This window comes from Pan troglodytes, chromosome 11 (assembly GCF_028858775.2).
Source record: "Pan troglodytes isolate AG18354 chromosome 11, NHGRI_mPanTro3-v2.0_pri, whole genome shotgun sequence".
In the NCBI taxonomy this organism is placed as follows: domain Eukaryota; kingdom Metazoa; phylum Chordata; class Mammalia; order Primates; family Hominidae; genus Pan; species Pan troglodytes.
In genome coordinates this window covers 1,555,884-1,568,117 of record NC_072409.2, presented here as the reverse complement: position 1 = coordinate 1,568,117, position 12,234 = coordinate 1,555,884, and the positions used below count along the sequence as shown (strand labels likewise).

Below are 12,234 nucleotides of genomic sequence, written 5' to 3'. Positions count from 1 at the left end.
GCTCGTTCAGCCGGTCACCATGGGGGTGGCACTTTTGTTTTTAGCTGACTTAGCTGATAGAATTGGGAGTTTTAGAGTAAAACTGATCTGGAAGCCTGAAAAAACCAGCAGCACATTGTTCGTTTCTAGGTTGAATCGCTCCTAGCTGACCCCTCACGTCTCTTATGATACGTACAGAAAGCAAGAGCAGCCCATGCCGTCCGGCCGCGCACCAGGTCTCAGTCTGTGTGTCTGGTTCAGGTGACCATGCTGTTCAGTTCAGTTCCTCCTGCCTCCTGTGTAGGCCACTGAGAGCTCCCTAGTCTAAGCCGGAGGAGGTTCTGGTAAGTGCTAGGCACAGTGGAAGTCGGATTCCAACATGTGCGCAAATTGGGGCACTGTCAGAAGTGTGCTAAAGTCTTGGTGTAGCACTTTTGAGCCTTCGTGGTGGTTTTCATTAGTTCTTAAAATGTATTTATGAATGAGATTCAAATAAAATGTTTAAGGAATCTCTAAGCACAAAGAACCCCAGAGTGTAGTGTGGGCATCAGTGGGACCTCAGGGTCCTCTGACCGGGCTGCCTGCCGTGTCCTGGCTGTCTGGGGTTGTGTTTTCATTTGGAAACAGGAATAATGATCCCCGACCTTCCAGCCGTGTCAGGACGTCACGATGGCCACGTGAGGCCGTATCTGTGAGAAGCGTCTGCCGGTGGTGGAGGACGTGCACTTTGTTCTGAACCTTGGCTCACTGCAGCCTCCTCCTCCCAGGCTCGGGTGATCCTCCCACCTCGGCCTCCTGAGTAGCTGGGGCCACACATGCATGATCCTCCCACCTCGGCCTCCTGAGTAGCTGGGGCCACAGATGCATGCCATCACACTTGGCCATTTTTTGTATTTTTAGATTTGTTTTTTTGTGTGTGTTTTGTTTTTGAGACAGATGGTCGCTCTTGCTCAGGCTGGAGTGCAGTGGCACGATCTCAGCTCACTGCAACCTCCGCCTCTCAGGTTCGAGCGATTCTTCTGCCTCAGCCTCTGGAGTAGCTGGGCTTACAGGCTTGCACCACCATGCCTGGCTAATTTTTTGTATTTTTAGTGGAGACGGGGTCTCACCATGTTGGCCAGCCTGGTCTTGAACTCCTGACCTCAGGTGATCCACCAACCTCGGCACTCCCAAAGTGCTGGGATTACAAGTGTGAGCCACCGCGCCCAGCCAGTTTTTTGTGTTTTTGGTAGAGACAGGGTTTCATCATGTTCCCCAGGCTGGTCTTGAACTCCTGAGCTCAAGCAATCTGCCTACCTCGGCCTCCCAAAGTGCTGGGATTATAGGTGTGAGCCACCATGCCCGGCCCATTTTTGTGGTTCTTTTATGTCTGACAGGCATGCCTAGGGCAGGGAGGGCACACCTCTGTCTCCACCTTCAAGAGCGCATTTAGGAGGAATGTCGATATGAAAAGAATCAAGCTTTGTCTGAAAGATGCACCAGGACACTCTTCAGTGACATTGGGAAAAAAGAAGGCTCACCCTGAATCTTTTTTTTTTTTTTTTTTTTGAGACGAAGTTTTGCTCTTTTTTGCCCAAGCTGGAGAGCAGTGCTGCGATCTTGACTCTCCGCAACCTCTGCCTCCCAGGTTCAAGTGATTCTCCTGCCTCAGCCTCCCAAGTAGCTGGAATTACAGACGTGAGCCACTGCACTCGGCTAATTTTGTATTTTTAGTAGAAACGGGTTTCTCCATGTTGGTCAGGCTGGTCTCGATCACCAGACCTCAGGTGATCCACCCGCCTCAGCCTCCCAAAGTGCTGGGATTACAGGCATGAGCCACCGTGCCCGGCCCATTCTGAATCTGTCTACCCTAGCAAAACGATCCTTTATTTTACTTTCTTGCCCCATTCGTACACTGGCATGACTGCACTCATAGGGTTCTTGACATTTTATATCCTATTTAACATTTTATAATAAGTATAAAATAGAATTTTGTCCTAAAGAATGTGGTTTAAGGCCAGGCGCGGTGGCTCACGCCTGTAATCCCAGCACTTTGGGAGACCGAGGCGGGCAGATCACGAGGTCAGGAGATCGAGACCATCCTGGCTAACACGGTGAAACCCCGTCTCTACTAAAAAATACAAAAAATTAGCTGGGCATGGTGACCGGTGCCTGTAGTCCCAGTTACTTGGGAGGCTGAGGCAGGAGAATGGCGTGAACCTGGGCGGTGGAGGTTGCAGTGAGCCAGGATCGCGCCACTGCACTCCCGCGTGGGCAACAGAGCGAGACTTCGTCTCAAAAAAATAAATAAATAAAAAGAATGTGGCTTAAAAACCAATGATATTTAAAAATAGAAAATTTCTTTGTCCAAAGTGGATTAGAAGCCACTTTGTTCTAAAACCATTAAACCTTTTTAAACTGTTAGTGGCTTAGCCAGGCACAGTGGCTCATGCCTATAATCTCAGCACTTTGGGAGATTGAGGTGGGCAGATTATCTGAGGTCAGGAGTTCGAGACCAGCCTGGCCAACATGGTGAAACCCTGTCTCTACTAAAAATACAAAAATTAGCCAGGCGTGGTGACAGGCGTCTGTAATCCCAGCTACTCGGGAGGCTGAGACAGGAGAATCACTTGAATTAGCCAGGCATGGTGACAGGCGTCTGTAGTCCCAGCTACTCGGGAGGCTGAGGCAGGAGAATCGCTTGAACCTGGGAGGCGGAGGTTGCACCTTAGATCACACCGTTGCACTCCCGCCTGAGTGACAGAGCAAGACTCTGTCTCACATGAATAAATAAATAAACCATTAGTGGCTCATGAAATCGATGTAATAGCTTCTGACCAGAACAAAAGAAAGAAAATAGAACACTCAGAATGTCTCTTATGAAGACTAAGTGTAGTTCTGTGAACCTTTTAGTGACGTACATGTATGTAGCACGTCTCCACATGTCATGATAAATGTGCGCTGAGGGTGCAGTCCTGGTGAGCAGGCTCCCACCTCAGTTTGCCACGGCTGGTATGCATCTGTGAGCTCCGGAACATCCGCATAGCTCTGCTGCCCACAGGAGCAGGTGCACCCACCTTCGAGAAAGTGGGAGAAACAGGTGTGGCCTCCCCACCAAGGGACCTTGAGCACTGGGCAGGCAGAGCCCCAGCGTCCCTTCTGTTGGGTGGTTGGAGGAGTAAGTTTAGGTTATAAGCATGTTTTCTGAACTCTGAAGTGCCACACGAATGCAAGGTCTCACTAAATTACAGATTCAGAAGCTGGGATTGAAAGCACACCACTGCTGGCTTTGGGGGGCAGACAGGTGACTGACAGTCTCGTCACAGTTTCTCAAGAGTCAGCCCTGTTCAGGTCAGTGAGCGCAGGTCAGGGATGAGGTCGCTGCACTCTGCGTTCCCCAGTCCTGTATGCGGCGTCAGTTTTGGCAGTCCACGTGTCTCTCCTGTAGAGGATTAGAGGGGCCGGCCCCATGGGTCTGCAGGGTTGGCGCACCGTCTGGGGAAGACACTTGGAATGTGCTTTCATTGGTGAGCCAGGTCAAGGAAACTTTGGGGAATGTTTGCAGAGAGCTGAGGATGGTTGTCTTGGGGCCTAAGTTTTTCTGACTTAAAAAGCACCTCCTATTTGGGGTCTGTGTGGTAGTGACCCTTTTTCTTTTTTACTTTTTTTTTCGAGACAGAGTCTCACTGCAATGTGCAGGCTGGAGTGCAGTGGTGTGATATCGGCTCACTGCAACCTCTCCTTCCCGGGTTCAAGCGATTCTCCTGCCTCAGCCTCCTGAGTAGCTGGGATTACAGGCGTGCACCACCACGCCCGGCTAATTTTTGTAGTTTTAGTAGAGATGGGGTTTCACCATGTTGGTCGGGCTGGTCTCAAACTCCTGACCTCGTGATTCTCCTGCCTTGGCCTCCAAAAGTGCTGGGATTACAGGTGTGAGCCACTGCGCCTGGCCTTTTTTTTTTTTTTTTTGCAATGGAGTCTTGCCGCATCGCCCAGGCTGGAGTGAAGTGGTATGATCTCAGCTCACTGCAACCTCTGCTTGCTGGGTTCAAGCAATTCTCCTGCTTCAGCCTCCACAGTAGCTGGGATTACAGGCACACACCACAATGTCCGGCTAATTTTTGTATTTTTAGTAGAGACGGGGTTTCACCATGTTGGCCAGGATGGTCTCGATCTCTTGACCTCGTGATCTGCCTGCTTCGGCCTCCCAAAGTGCTGGGATTACAGGCGTGAGCCACCGCACCTGGCTGGTAGTGGCCCTTTTTCAGGGGTTTACAGGTAAACTTTCCTTCCACTTTTTGAGATCTGGGGACATTACATGGGAGTTGGAGGCAAGTCTCGGAAGGCTGCTGGGCCTTGTCCTGGGCGCAGGCTTCTTAGGCCCACCTCAGGGTTGCCAAGGGGCAGGTGTGCAGATCCATAGGGACCAGCACCGGGGCTCTTCCAAGCAGGGCAAAGGTGTTAAGGGAACAGAGGAGAGCAGGGGGATTGGGGGCATCATGAGGATGGTGGGGGACAAGGCCAGATGGGGCTAAACCCAGTGGCTGGGTTTCCTTCTGACTGCCCAGGATGTTCCTAGGGAGCCCTCAGTGAGGGGTGCCCTATTGTGGGTATGAAGGAGGAGCAGAGAGCAGGGTCGGGGCCAGAGAAGGGGCTAGTGCTGGCAGCATGGAGGCAGAGCCAGTGGAATTGGCCTGTGATTGGACAAGGAATGGGCTCAGAAAGCATCCTGGATAGCTGGGCATGGAGGTGCACTCACCTGTAGTCCCAGCCACTGGAGAAACTGGCGGGAGGATCGCTTGAGCCCAGGACTTCCAACCTGTAGTGTGCAATGATCACACTTGTGAATAGACAGCGTACTCCAGCTAGGGAAACATAGTGAGACCCCTGTTTCTAAAGAAAAATGAAAGCCTCCTGGGTTTGGCTGAGTCCCTGGTGAATGGTGGAGCGGTCCTGAGAGCTGGGAAGACCTCTTTCTGGCACAGCAACCGGGGCAGAGGTGAGAGGAGGAGAGAAGGGCCTCAGCAGTGTTCTGGCCTTTTGGGTTCATCCAAAACTTGCCGGTCCTGGGCCTGCTGGGAGAGGTCAGCCCCTTTCAGGTGAGCAGCTCTGGGGCCGGGGGACCCACGCCACCGTGTCGGGCACATAGTGGTGCTTCGTTTTCCTCACTCCTGGGGCCACAGCCTTCCTGCTGCCGTTCTGCCTGGTGGGTGGGTCCATGCTGCTTTGAGGAGGCAAGTGACCTAAGGCTTCCGGGACACTCTTTTGGCAACTTGGGCCTTGGAAGGACAGCAGAGCAGGTGTGCAGTGTTAGGACCTGTGGCTGAGCTGACCTAACAGCCTGCCAGGAGGCATCAGTCAGGCTCAAGTAGGACAGCAAGGCCCCCATCTTGGGGCTGTCGTCCAGGCACAGAGCAGTCAGCATCTACTGTCCTTCCTGGACAGAAAAGGGAAAATGCATTTGTCATTTAAATGTTGGAATGGGCCAGGCACGGTGGCTCCTACCTGGAATCCGAGCACATTGGGAGGGCAAGGTTGGATCACGTGAGGCCAGGAGTTTAAGACCATCCTGGCCAACATGGTGAAACCCCATCTGAAAAATACAAAAAATTAGCCGCCTGTGGTGGCGTGTACCTGTGGTCCCAGTTACTTGGGAGGCTGAGGCATGAGAATTGCTTGAACCCAGGAGGTGGAGGTTGCAGTGACAGATTGCTCCACTGCACTCCAGCCTAGGTGACAGAGCGTAAGACTCTGTTTAAGGAAAAAAAAAAAAAAAAAAAAGGAATGGTTCTGAGAAGTCATCATTCCTTAAGTAAATAAATTGCCACCCCAGGTTGCCCTCTTGGGAGGGGACTCTGGAGGCCGCCCTCCACCCTTAGGCCAGGGCCTGCCTGTCAGTCCCTGCCTCCCTGGGCTGCCTCCTGGGGATCTCAGCCGACACCATGCCCCTGTCCTTCCTCCACCTCTTTCCCAGGTTGCTCTGCCTGGAGTCCACCTTCTAGGAGTGAGCCCCCCCATCCCCACTGGAAGTCCCTCTCTAGCTGTCCCCAGTTCCCTGAATCAAGACTGCTTCCCTGCCAGAGAGATGACCCCAATTCCTGCCTCCTCTCGCTGGGCTCTCAGGGTCCGGGACTGGGGACAGAGCATACTTAGAGCTAGCCCTGTCCCTGGGGCTGCTTTTGGAAGGGGGAGCATGGCAGGCAAGCATCAGGTGACACGTGCCCCCCACGGGGAGCGCAAGAAGGCACTGGAGGCTGTTGCGAAGGAGCAGTGGGTTTCGGGTCCTCATGACCGGCCCTGGTTCTGGGTGTGAGGCTGTGGAGACGCATGGGTCTGCCTTTCTCATCCGCAGCTTCCTGTTGCTACTTGGGGAGCTCCATGGTTGCTGTCCGATTGTGTTTCGAGTCTGTTGGGCGTCTGTGCCGTGGAAGTTCCTTGTGCTTGATAGGGCCAGCACGTGTGAACAATCTTCACTTCAGCTAGAAGCTTTGAAGTCTTTGGACTCAAGCTTTACCCAAACCGCTTACAGGGTTGGGGGGAACCGAGTGCCTGTCTCCCCCTGCTTTTTTTTTTGAGCGGAGTCTCGCTCTGTCACCCAGGCTGGAGCGCAGTGGCGCGATCTTGGCTCACTGCAACCTCAGCCTCCTGAGTAGCTGGGACTACAGGCGCCTGCCACCACGCCTGGCTAATTTTTTGTCTTTTTAATAGAGACGGGGTTTCACCGTGTTAGCCAGGATGGTCCCGAACTCCTGATCTCATGATCTGCCCACCTCGGCCTCCCAAAGTGCTGAGATTACAGGCGTGAGAGTTGTAGTTCGTTGAGAGGGAGACAGACCTCGAGGAAATGCTTGGTGTGCCGGGTGACTGCTCGCTCTCCTTGTCTGCTCACTCTGCCCAGTGAATGGGTCTAGGCATCCTCATTGTTCCCTTCCTCTGTCCTCAACATCAGCCCAACCCTGATCAGGCCCCTTCCTGAGGTTCCCGCACAACAGGGGCTCCATGTTCGGAAGGGGAGAGAGAAACCCACCTGGGGATGCTCTGTAAGGAGAGCAGAGCCCAGTGGAGTCTCTGCCCGGGATGCTGAGGGAGGAAGAGCTGCGGTTAATCCAAAAGGAAGGGTGAGGTGCAGGGATTGGCTGGACGATGCTCAGAGAAGCAGGAAGAGTGGGCATGGCACTGAGTGGCTGAGGCCATCACTGGTGGCCTTGGTGCTTAGAGAAGCAGGAAGAGTGGGCATGGCACTGAGTGGCTGAGGCCATCACTGGTGGCCTTGGTGCTTAGAGAAGCAGGAAGAGTGGGCATGGCACTGAGTGGCTGAGGCCATCACTGGTGGCCTTGGTGCTTAGAGAGGCAGGAAGAGTGGGCATGGCACTGAGTGGCTGAGGCCATCACTGGTGGCCTTGGTGCTTAGAGAGGCAGGAAGAGTGGGCATGGCACTGAGTGGCTGAGGCCATCACTGGTGGCCTTGGTGCTTAGGCAGAAAGAGAGGGCATGGTGCAGGGTGCTGAGGCCGTCTGTGGCTGCCTTGGTGGGGCTTACTGAGTTCTAGTGGAAGCAAGGTGCCAGGGCAGGGCTGGCACATGGAGGGCTCTGAAGGCCATGTGTATCGTCTGAAGTGAGGGGAACCCGTGGTAGCTAAAGGGAGTGCACTAGACAGCCCGAGGTGCGCCACATTCCTGCTTTAGGGGCTGGAGGGGAACCCGTGGTAGCTAAAGGGAGTGCACTAGCCAGCCCCAGGTGTGCCACATTCCCGCTCTAGGGGCTGGAGGGGAACCCGTGGTAGCTAAAGGGAGTGCACTAGCCAGCCCCAGATGTGCTACATTCCCGCTCTAGGGGCTGGAGGGGAACCCGTGGTAGCTAAAGGGAGTGCACTAGCCAGCCCCAGGTGTGCCACATTCCCACTCTAGGGGCTGGAGGGGAACCCGTGGTAGCTAAAGGGAGTGCACTAGCCAGCCCCAGGTGTGCTACATTCCCGCTCTAGGGGCTGGAGGGGAAACCGTGGTAGCTAAAGGGAGTGCACTAGCCAGCCCCAGGTGTGCCACATTCCTGCTCTAGGGGCTGGTCTGGCGGCATGGCTCTCTCCTGAGTGCCTTCAGAGCCTGAGTGCCAGCAGGCAGGCGTCTCCTGCCCAGTGGGTTTGGTAAGATATATTTCAGAAAGCATCCACCACACTAAAACATGCTTATTGCAGGAACCATGGGGGAGACCAAAGGGCCTAGAGCATTGAGAACCTCTGACCATTAGTGTTAACAGGAAGGCAGCCTGTTCCCCTAGCTGGGGAGCGGGGTGTGTGTGGCAGGAAGCCCGTGCGTCTGTGCCTCTTTGGAGCTGTGGGTTGGTTGTGTGGACGCCAGCTGTGTGGTCCCCAGCCTCACTGAGCCTGAGTTTCCATACTAGCGGCGGGAGATGGGACTAGAGGGTCTCCAAGGCTCCCTGAAGCTCTGTGATTCTGCTTCTCTGAGTCTTGACCGCAGGTCAGTGGGGACCCGGCCCCTCAGCATCGCCTGCTACTGATCACCATTGGTTTGGTTTTCTCTCGAGGACTGTTCTGGAATTGAGGTGTAACATGCTGTGTGTTCTTCCTTAGGGCTTTGTTGTTCGCGGGGGTCACAGCTCTCATGGCTGCAGCTAGCGTGACCCCCCCTGGCTCCCTGGAGTTGCTACAGCCCGGCTTCTCCAAGACCCTCCTGGGGACCAAGCTGGAAGCCAAGTACCTGTGCTCCGCCTGCAGAAACGTCCTCCGCAGGCCCTTCCAGGCGCAGTGTGGCCACCGGTACTGCTCCTTCTGCCTGGCCAGCATCCTCAGGTGCATGGGGCCTGCAGGCTGGGAGGAGGGGCAGGCAGGCTAGGCTGGTTTTAGAGCCACGCTGCCCAGCCTGGTAGCTCCCAGCAGAGCCGGGTCCAGCTTAGATGTGCTCCAGTTATCGATACCCTGGATTTCGGAGGTTTACCACAAAGAATGTAAAATTAATAATTTTAAAATAGCAATTTGAAATACGATTTTGGATACATGGGGTTAAATATAGTACATCATTACAGTTAATTTCATCTTTTTATTATTTTTAATGTGAGTACTGGAAAGTTTAAAGTGCTGCCTACTGCTCACTTTTTGGCTGCTCTAGGCAGCTAAGACAGCCGCCTTCCTTGCAGCGAGTGGTCTGAGAGGTGTGGCCTCTGCACATCGGCAGCAGCTCGGCCTGTCGGGAGAGCCGGCAATACCTGAGTTACTGCAGCAGGTGTCCTTGGCGGTTCAGGTGCGCCTTCCTCACAAACAGGGAGTGATAAAAACAGTGTACTGTGAATACTGGGGTTTAAAACATGTCCTGTTAACATTTGCCTGCTGTTGGTTTCACTAAAGATGAGAAAGTTTAAACTGTGGTGTGGAGGTAGGTTTTTGAACTGAAGCAATGGTGTTCGTTTATTTTTTGCATTAGGTTTCACAGTGGGTTTTTTTTTTTTTTTTTTGCCTTTTTTCCCCACTAGCTCTGGGCCTCAGAACTGTGCTGCCTGTGTTCACGAGGGCATATATGAAGAAGGCATTTCTATTTTAGAAAGCAGTTCGGTAAGTAAAATGTCTTGAAGCTAAAAATGTTGAACAGAAAATGTCTTAATTTCCTTTACAACATGGATGGGGCTGGGCACAGTGGCTCACACCTGTAATCCCAGCACTTTGGGAGGCCCAGGCAGGGGGATTGCTTGAGTCCAGGAGTTTGAGACCAGCCTGGGCAACATAGTGAGACCCTGTCTCTACAAAAAGCAAAAAACTTATCAGGGGCCGGGCTCAGTGTCTCACACCTGTAATCCCAGCACTTTGCAGGGCCAAAGTGGGTGGATCACCTGAGGTCAGGAGTTCGAGACCAGCCTGGCCCACATGGTGAAACCCCATCTCTACCAGAAATACAAAAAATTAGCCGGGTGTGGTGGTGCACGCCTATAGTCCCAGCCACTTGGGAGGCTGAAGTGGGAGGATTGCTTGAGGCTGGGAGGCGGAGGTTGCAGTGAGCCAAGATCATGCCACTGCACTCCAACCTGGGTTACAAAGTGAGACCCCTCCTTTAAAAAAAAAAAAAAAAAGAAAAAAGGGCCGCCAGAAGTTGTCCCTTAGCAGACTCTGGAAGTTTAGGGTTTGGAAACTTTGGCATCAAGGTGAGTCCAAAAATAAAAAGGAATCAGAGAGTCATCCTCTGCTCCTGGAGTGGCCTGGAAAGGTGATGTGACGCAGTGTTGGTTGGTTTGGACGTGTGGTCTGTGTTCCTTGGTTGCTGCAGGGAGTCTGGGAGGAGGTTTAACCCGAGGGGATGTTCCTCTCCCCAGGCCTTCCCAGATAATGCTGCCCGCAGGGAGGTGGAGAGCCTGCCGGCCGTCTGTCCCAGTGATGGATGCACCTGGAAGGGGACCCTGAAAGAATACGAGGTAAAGATGCCTGTGTGTGGCATGGTGACAGAAGCTCCAGCAGTCGGGAGTCGTCCACGCTCCCCAAGCAGTTATGACCTTGTCCTGCATGTTCCTCTCACTGGGGCTGAAGCCTTGTCTGATGTCTGTGGAGGAAGAGACGGAGCTGCTCCTTAGAGTATGTCCATTTAGAAACTCAAGTAGTGCAGAGCACAGACCTGCATCATGGAGCTTGGGCTGTGTGACCTCGGGCGAGGTACTTACCCTCTCTGTGCCTCAGGTTTCTTGTCTGTCGATGGGGGTGCAGGATCCCACCATCGTGGGGTGGCTGTGAGGGTTGGAGGTGCCTGTGTGAGCCCTGGGAATGCCATGGTTATCTGAGCAGTAGTATTTCCTGGGAATGAAGGGGAGATCGCTGTGCACCAGGACCTGCAGCTTTCAAGTTTGGTGGGGGTTTTTGTTGTGTCGCTTGTATCCACAAAGGATTGCTTATTTTGAATTGTGTTGACACTGGAAATTGCAAAATAATGGACACACTTGTCCTGTGGTCACAGCAACATAGGCAGTGGCCCGCACTTCACTTGGCCGTGGTTTGTCCCTGTGTGCTGGGCGAGCCGTGTGCTGGGCGAGCCGTGCACGCCTTCCTGCACTGGCGCACTGGGGATTTCAGTGTGATTCTCACGTCACCTTTTAGGCATTTGGAAACTTCACCTGTAGTGTAGAGGCCAGGAGGTGCTGAGAGAGCTCGTCGAGGCCACTACAGCTCGCCAAGTTTTGCAGTCTTCCTTCTTGTAATGAATGCCCTTTAAGAGGTTTCTTTCTGGGATCCTTGTACAGGATTCCTGGAGTAACACTGTCCACAGAGCCCAAAGGTAGAGGCAGCCCAGTGTCCGCGGATGAATGGATAAACACGGGAAGTGTGATCTGTGCACACAGTGGGATATGATTCAGCCTTAAAAAGGAAGGCGATTCGGACACACACTCCCCAGGGATGAACTCTGAGGACAGTGTGCTGAGTGACATGAGCCAGTTACCAAAGGACAGATCCTCTGTGATTCCACTTAGGGGCCACCCTTAGAGTCATCAGATCCATGGGTACAGGAAGTAGAATGGAGGAGACAGGGGTCATTGTTCAGTGAGTACCAAGTCATACATTGGAATCTCAAAGTGAGGCAGTACCTTGATGCCATCCAATCCAGCCCCAGGTTGGTGAGGCTGTGAGGGCTGTTTGCTCAGAATCCTGGCTTTCTGCACTTAGGGGAGCTTCCTGCCCGGGCCAGAGCTGGGATCTCCTGCTCAGCCGGACCCTGGGGTGTTACCGGCTGGGTTGGAATTGGACCTGCATTATTGTGGGTTTCTCCCCTCCTGCTCCCCGCCCTGTGAGCCTGGCCACGCCTCCCTCTTCTCCTCGCCCACTCCCCGCCCTGTGAGCCTGGCCACACCTCCCTCGATCTTTTGACAGACTCTGCTTTGTGGACTTTGGGCTCCAAGTTTCGTTTTTTCAGAAGAACTGCCCCAGCTGTGTCTGGGGTGAACAAGATGTGCTTTCCTCCCTAGCATGGGGATTGCGTCCTGGACACGGAGCGGTAGCTCCAGGGCACTGCCCTAGAGTGAGACTCCTACCTCTGTGGGCAGAGATGCCAGACCGCCCTCAGCCACGACGTGCGATGCAAAGCTTTCTAGGCTCCTGTGTGGCTCTGCTGCACAAACGGCTGTGGCGCATAGCATCGTACCCCCCACTCCCTACTCCTTGAAAGAGATGCAGCTTGGTCATTGCCCAGTGCTGTCTGCAAGGGAGATGGCTCCCTGGGGAGGTGGCCCAGGGTCAGGGTCTCCCTGGGAGGGTTGGGGTACCAGCTGGCTGCAGGGAGTAGGGGTGCTATG

At 53.7% G+C, this 12,234-nt stretch overlaps 1 protein-coding gene across 24 annotated transcripts in view; it reads left to right on the top strand.

Moving 5' to 3' along the window:
- Nucleotides 1-12,234, top strand: part of TRAF2 (TNF receptor associated factor 2) — a 45,485-nt gene that overhangs the window by 8,989 nt on the left and 24,262 nt on the right. For 6 of the 24 annotated variants that reach the window (XM_063788095.1, XM_063788091.1, XM_063788104.1 and 3 more), the window contains 3 exons: nucleotides 8,546-8,764; nucleotides 9,442-9,520; nucleotides 10,273-10,371. In XM_063788095.1, the coding sequence (XP_063644165.1) occupies nucleotides 8,577-8,764; nucleotides 9,442-9,520; nucleotides 10,273-10,371 (366 nt within the window). In that variant the 5' untranslated portion in view covers nucleotides 8,546-8,576. The other 18 variants (XM_063788093.1, XM_063788090.1, XM_063788094.1 and 15 more) reach the window with 11 other exon arrangements.